At 33.9% G+C, this 7,033-nt stretch overlaps 1 protein-coding gene across 1 annotated transcript; it reads right to left on the bottom strand.

Annotated features, from left to right (window-relative positions):
- Nucleotides 1-3,046: 3,046 nt before the first annotated feature.
- LOC133688853 (G-type lectin S-receptor-like serine/threonine-protein kinase At4g27290) lies at nucleotides 3,047-6,676 on the bottom strand. Its single transcript, XM_062108478.1, has 7 exons — nucleotides 5,296-6,676; nucleotides 5,039-5,155; nucleotides 4,538-4,689; nucleotides 4,244-4,454; nucleotides 3,887-4,124; nucleotides 3,567-3,717; nucleotides 3,047-3,490 (listed from the first exon to the last, which is right to left on the bottom strand). The coding sequence occupies exons 1-7, from the start codon at nucleotides 6,578-6,580 to the stop codon at nucleotides 3,182-3,184; spliced, it is 2,463 nt and encodes an 820-aa protein (XP_061964462.1). The 5' UTR covers nucleotides 6,581-6,676; the 3' UTR covers nucleotides 3,047-3,181.
- Nucleotides 6,677-7,033: the final 357 nt, after the last annotated feature.

Here is a 7,033-nt window from a genome sequence, read left to right as displayed (position 1 = left end):
AACAAGTATTGACATTACTCAAATAAAATAATTAATATAATCATGTTAATAATTTATAATCCGATTGGAACCTCCTTTGTGTATGTTTTCCAATTGAGTAATAAAAAGAGTTTATATTATACTTATTTGAAATACCATTAGTACATCCTCTAACTTTGACAATTGTTTTATCTTTGTTTAAATCCTTACATCAATATCACATCTCAAAGCTCTCTTCAAATCTTTTCTTTTATTTGTGATTTATATAGTTGATCTTTTTGTGGATCAACCCCGGTCTTGCCGGGTTATTTATTACTTTGACACTTTTGCACTTGGGACAAAACATCATTTATTGATCGTGTCAGTTTACAAGTATGGAAATGTGCTTGGAAGCTTTAAAAGTCTTCTAGTTAAGTTAGTTTTTGATACAACAATGCTTGTTTTCTTAGTTTTGTTAGTTCAGTTAATGCATTAATAAGCCATGTTATTAATCATGGGTTTATAAGGCTTTGGTCATGACCAAAATATGTTTTGAAAGTCAAATTTGAATCCAAATTGCATGGATGAGCTTGCTGTTTTTATTTGCCAATTTTGAAAAATGGGATTTCATGCATGTTTTCCATGATTTGTTATTTTTTATTGTTTATTTTGATTCAAACGCAAATGAATATGACAATGTGGTTTGTGTCAACTAAAAATATTCAGTTTGGAGGCTTGGTATGCATTTCTAGGTTTGGTAGTAGGCTAATGTATTTCTGGGCAAAATTTGGGTTGGTGTTCTTCATGTTCTTCCCGAGAACATTGCCTTAACTATGAGTTTTTTTACCTGTTTTATTTCATTTCTTTGCATCTTCACATTTGCATAACATCATTAGAGAATAATCTAGGGTCTTAATGCATCAATAACTATTTTTTATGAGTTTTAATCCAAGGGTTTTGTTTTTAGTATATAAACTTTTTTGGTCAAATCGGGATTATTAAGTGATAATTGTTGAGTTTTATTGCTTGATTATTTATCCTTGTAACGTTTACAACCTTTATGTTTCCTTTTTTTTTCCCATGAAATATGGTCTGGTTTAGAGATTGTGTTGCTAGAATCACTTCGAATGTTTATTTGTGTTCTTTGTTTTTTCTAGGTTTTGATCCATTTTCACCAAGTGTTTTTAGTTTTGGCAAGTTTAATATTTTTTGGGTTTGGTTTTTTTTTTTTTGCTTATTTTGAGGTCAAACCCATGTGTTTAGTTTGGTTTATGGTTGAACCAAAGATTTTTGGTTAACCTGGTCGGGTCAAAATTGAATCAATGGCTAAGGCTTTGTTTGGCTAGCAATGTTTTTGCTAAAGGTTTTTTTTTTGTTTAAGGGTGTGTTTGACAAACACCCCTTAGGCTTGTTTTGGGGAGTTTTATTACAAAAAATAGATTTTTGCCATACAAAGCTTAAAATAAACACAATAAAAATTATAAAGTAATACTTTTTTTTTTCCTACATATGGCCAAAAATCCTTAAAATTATTTGAGTTTTTTTATTTAAAAAATTTAAAATACTTTGACATGTTTTTAAAAAGATATTGCATGGATTTTACAACAAGTTTGTAAAATTCCAAAGGATTTTGGCCTATATTTCAGTAACCCTAAAAATTATAATTCATCAAAGTTAATGGTCAAACATCCTGATATAAGTGTTGGAGCTACAAGTAGGATGATATTTAAATACCAGGAGTTCACTAGAAAATTTTAAGAATTATTTTATATATTCATCAATTTTAATCGGGAGTATTTTTCACCATAATATATGAGTTATGGAGAACCCTTTCGCCTTCCAGGATAAGTGAACTTTGTCAAGGCACCTATATGGACCCTTCCCATAAGAATTTATCTGGGCATACGAGTCCGTAATAAATTTAAAATGTCAGATTTATTCATAAGAGTAAATCTTTATCTAAACCATAGACAAACTATCGATTAGGAACCCATCAAAACCTTTAAACTATATCTATCAACAAGTCCAAGATGCAAAGCAAGTGAAGATTTAGGTATTAAGGATTCATTTTAGAGCTTATTGTTAAATCTTTATATCTTACACAATAACAAACTAAAATGAACTCACACACTTTACATTGCATACATAAATATGATTGATATACATTTAATCTGTTTAAGTTTTACCAGGTTTAAAACTGCTAAAACTGGTTTTAAGCTAAATTGGTCGACCGCCATTCATCCTTGATGAACTCTTGTGAATTTTGCAGGAACTGGTCAACCAAATGATATGGTCATTTTAACTAATCGATCGTTTTAGCAATCAGAGACATTCTAATGGCTATAAACGACTAGTTTCTTTTGAAAACTATATATATATATATATATATATATATATATATATATATATAGCATAAGAGTATAAAATCTCATACTCATTACACTTACACACCTTCAATCATCCTAAGTGCTATTGAGTTAGCTATAGAGATTATAGTTTTTAATTGTATAATCTACTATTTTAGAGTGTGAATTTTGTTGTAAACAAATCATACTTGTAAATACTTGAGAGTTTGGATAAACTCTTGGCATTGGTTAGGTATTGTCTCCAAGAGAAGAATCTTTAAGAGGAAATATTTTCAAGTGGTGTAATTGCTTGGTGTGGATTCATCAAGTTCATTATATCTTTCACTTGAAATAGTAGAAGAGTATAATATTCAAGTACTATTGGTACTTGAGTTATGGATGTAGACTTGTCAAACCACGTTAAAAATCGAGTTTGTAATCTCTCTTCCCTTATCTCTTTACTTTAAGTACTTTAATTATATTGTTGGTTATTGTGTTATATGTGCTTAGTATATTTATTTTCATTATTTGATATAATTAGTAGAATACCTAATCCACACATCCCTTAGATATTATTGTTGTCTTATAACTAGAACAATAGTTTTTTACCCCCTTGTACGCTCTTACTCGTTAAAAGGAAAAAAAGGCAAAAACAAATTGTATTAGATAAAGTTTCTTTAAAAAAGAAAAGAAAAACTGAAAATGTGCATTTAAATAGATGCAATTCTAATCCAAATTCGGGATCAGGTAAAAGCAGAATGCATTCAAAACCAATCATCTAATACATCTGAAAACTCAATATACCTTTAAATAGGTTTAATGACTTGCGAGTGGAGGAACATGTCAAAAATTGTGAACATTTCATCCAGCACAATCAACTACCGAGGATACAAGAGTGAGGCAGTAAATTCATTGTTCGAAGATAACTCAATATTGCTTGATGAAGAAGATGGTTCGAACGGACCGCTACCCTTAAAAAAGCCTGGTTCCTTTGGCTGAGGCAGTGTATTCTCACCTCCTAGCATCCAAACCACAGTGGCCATGGTTGGCCTATCATCAGGATGCTGCTGCACACACAAGAGACTAATGTTTATGCATCTCATGATCACTTCTGATAAATTGCATGAGACTCCTGGAAACGCCTCAATTAAGTCCAAAGGTTTTCCTTCTTTCCACAATCTCCATGCCTAGAAATGAAAAGGAACTTTCCGTCATTCACTTGTACAGTACATACAAGTAAGAAATTGAAACCTTGACACATACATGTCCAATAAGGCTTAGGCTATGGTCTGGATGATAATACCCTCTACTCTTCTTTCCACTTACTACCTCAAGCATTAAGATTCCGAAGCTAAAAACATCAGACTTCACTGAGAAGAGCCCATCAGTAGCATATTCAGGAGCCATATAACCACTGCCGAATGTCATTTAAACACAAACACATAAATGTAAGTATACTAGTATTGCATCTAGCTCATAAACAGATTTCTTATGTTTGACTCTAGAGCAAACAAATTATGTGCTTTGTTAACAAATATAAAATAAAAATAATAATGTATGGCATGTAAGTGGTAAGTGCTTACTAAGTTCCAACAACTCTGTTTGTGTTTCCTTCCGTCTGGTCTCCACCAAACATTCTGGCCAAACCAAAATCAGAGATTTTTGGGTTCATGTCCTTATCAAGTAAAACGTTGCTTGCTTTAAGATCCCTGTGTACAATCCTCAATCTGGAATCTTGATGAAGATATAGAAGCCCCCTAGCAATACCACATATAATGCTGAAACGCTTGGACCAGTCTAATAGTTTGCCTCTTGTTTGATCTGTAAGTGTTTGTGAGTGCAACATGCCACTTAAACACTTAGAAACGAGCTTGATTGTATTAAAATCAAAGAACTATGTAACGATAGGATAACAAAGCTTGTCTGGTTTAGAAAAGTACCGAAAATGAAGGAATCGAGGCTTCTGTTGGGCATGTATTCATAAACCAGAATTTTCTCTTCTCCTTGAATGCAACAGCCAAGAAGTTTTACAAGATTTCGGTGCTGAAGCTTTGTGATCAGTATAACTTCATTTTTGAACTCATTTAATCCTTGTCCAGAACTCCTTGATAGCGTTTTTACTGCTATTTCTTGGCCATCTTCTAGAGTACCCTAGAAAATGGTATCCCAAGATTCTTATGCTTATCTCAATAAAACTGGGCACTAGAAGTTAATAGTCATTTTGAGAAATTTACCTTGTACACAGGTCCAAAACCACCTTCTCCTATCTTGTTGTTGAATGAAAAGCCGTTGGTGGCCTTGGCTATTGTAGTGAACTGGTATAGGGGTAGCTCCATGTCTTCCATTGGTCCACTATCTATCTGATCATTTTCTTCTCTGTTGCCTCCTGTTTTCTCAGACAGTAGAGAATGGGAATCACATACATGATAAACGAGGAGAAATGAATAATGAGCTAAGATTTTGAATGTTCAGATCAAAGATAGCAGTTGAGACAATGATTACAAAACTGAGGCAACACTGAATTTCACTCTGTAATTTTCCTGAATGCTACTATCTAATCAAGGCTAAATCATGTAGTTATTTCAGTTATTCTAATTGTAAATCTATTGAACCTTCTCGGCTTCTCCAAATTCTAACCAACGATAAGCTCAAAGCCAGTCAAAAAGCTGTTCCTTTCTATGAAACTCGCTAAAAACAACATGCTCATTTACTGAAAGCAATCAAATTAACTTTACCTTTGAGTTTTTCCATTCTTTTGAAGATGTAAAAGGCGACCAAAAGCATCCCGCAGGCCACGAAAATAGATAGTGCAATTCCCACTGCCATCTTTATCTTAGATGCACCTTTAGCCTCTACATGGTCGATAAGAAAGAAGAAAGAAAGAAAGAAATACAGTTACCATGCAGCTAAAATAGTAGAGAAGCTACAAAATGATGTTTAAATATTAATCTATATACTCATGGATTAACTATGACTAAGGATAAGCACTCACTCGATTCTGAGGCATTCATGCGAATGTATATTTCCTGCCCGGCATCTGGAAACTGTCTAATATCTATCAGATCGCCAAACCAAATAGCACAGCCACTACGTTCCTTAATATTTGTAGCTGTATATGCCATACAAGAACAGTTTTGTAAGCATTTTGACCTGCATTCCTTGAGATTCATAGTTTTGTTCACCCAAGAATTTGTAGCATCGGGCAATTTCAAACCAACATATTTAACGAATCCATCTCCCTTCTGGCAATCTAGTGGCTTATTTCGTACACACCCTTGAGACCAGTGCATTGAATTCCAACTCTCAGGTGATTCAGGCGTGAATTTTTCTAAACATTCACAAACTGGGGACTGGCTAATGATGCAATTTCCATAGGCACCACAAAGATTGTAAGTGTCACAGTTATCGCTCGGCACATTTGCATAGAGTACCCATGTCTGATTGACTTCATCCCAGATGTAACGCTGCCGAAAATAGGTAGTTTGGTTCATAACTATCCTCGTGATTAAAGATTTATTTTTGAGGTTGTATGTGTAATAAACCTCCTCCCCGTCGTCGACAAAATCAAAATAAAAAACTGGATTAATCCTTAACGCCGGCTCACCACTGAACCCGATACCATTCCATGGACCACTTCTATAGTACTTCTTGGATCCCTTCCAAAAAACTAACTCAGGATTACTCTGTAGTTGTGTTCCCCATGTAAAATCTCCAGAAGATGGATCATCAGGGCTCTTCCATGCTGATAGCCGCCGATCAAGTCCAATCCGTAAGTCCCATCCAAGCTTCATTCCTGGAAGCATTGTATCAGATGGATAATCAAAACTCTGCCACAAATAGCTTCCAGAATTGACATCTTTCTCATCTCTTAAGACCAGATTCCCAGAATCCAGGAGTTCTCCCATTGCACTCTGCGCTACTTTCTTTGAGTTCGATGACCAAACAACAGTACTATTGTTGTTGCTGACAAGTACAAAATTTCCTGTGTTGTCTAACATCAAGAAGCCAGAGGAATCATTGATTGGGTTGTTTCTGTTTGCAACCCAAACAACAGTTCTAACTGGGATGTTCTTGTACCATATTCCGACATAACGGTTCCTGGAACTTCCAGGACTGAAGAAACCAAGCTCAAAATTTCCATCTTTCGAAACTAAGGTTCTTGTCCCTCCATCACGAATAGATTGAGACAAAGTAAGGGTATTATCTGTATTACAGAATCTAGAGAATAGAAGGAGTAGATTCGCAATAATAATTAGCATTGAAGAAAGAGTGTCCATTAGCAACTGGGAAAACTTTGAACTATTTTGCTTTCTGTAACAGTTGGAATACAGGTATGGTTTCCAATCTACAAGGGTCAAAGTAAAATAGAAGTGGACAAGTCTTTTTTTACGTAAGAAAATTGCTATGATCTTTCTTTCTGTTCTTTTCTCTTTTTGAAGATGAAAAAAAATAAAGATGGAGGGAAATTTCTGTGATCAAGAAAAGGAAACGGTTAGGATATCAGGAATCAGAACATCAGATATACAATTAGTGGTTCAAAATATTAAACAAAATTTATAAACTTTCTCACATCATGCGTTGTATTTACTATGATAACCCCATAAATATTTGGATGACGAGGAATCACGAGAAACTTAGACTATATTTGATTAGTGTCTTAATATTTATAAGGGATGATTATAGAAAAGACCGAACATGTTTGATTGTAGGAATAAAAATAAATGTATTTG

Source organism: Populus nigra, chromosome 1 (assembly GCF_951802175.1).
Source record: "Populus nigra chromosome 1, ddPopNigr1.1, whole genome shotgun sequence".
NCBI lineage: Eukaryota > Viridiplantae > Streptophyta > Magnoliopsida > Malpighiales > Salicaceae > Populus > Populus nigra.
The sequence above is the reverse complement of the archived record's forward strand: the minus strand, read 5'-3'. Positions and strand labels throughout refer to the sequence as shown.

What these genes read in the sequence shown, in the direction of transcription:
- LOC133688853 (XM_062108478.1), bottom strand. Translation starts at nt 6,580, where the DNA reads ATGGACACTCTTTCTTCAATGCTAATTATTATTGCGAATCTACTCCTT. An exon ending in AAGAATGGAAAAACTCAAAG is followed by an intron (nt 4,690 to 5,038) that starts GTAAAGTTAATT and finishes CTGAGAAAACAG; the next exon opens with GAGGCAACAGAGAAGAAAAT. An exon ending in CCTCGATTCCTTCATTTTCG is followed by an intron (nt 4,125 to 4,243) that starts GTACTTTTCTAA and finishes AAACACTTACAG; the next exon opens with ATCAAACAAGAGGCAAACTA.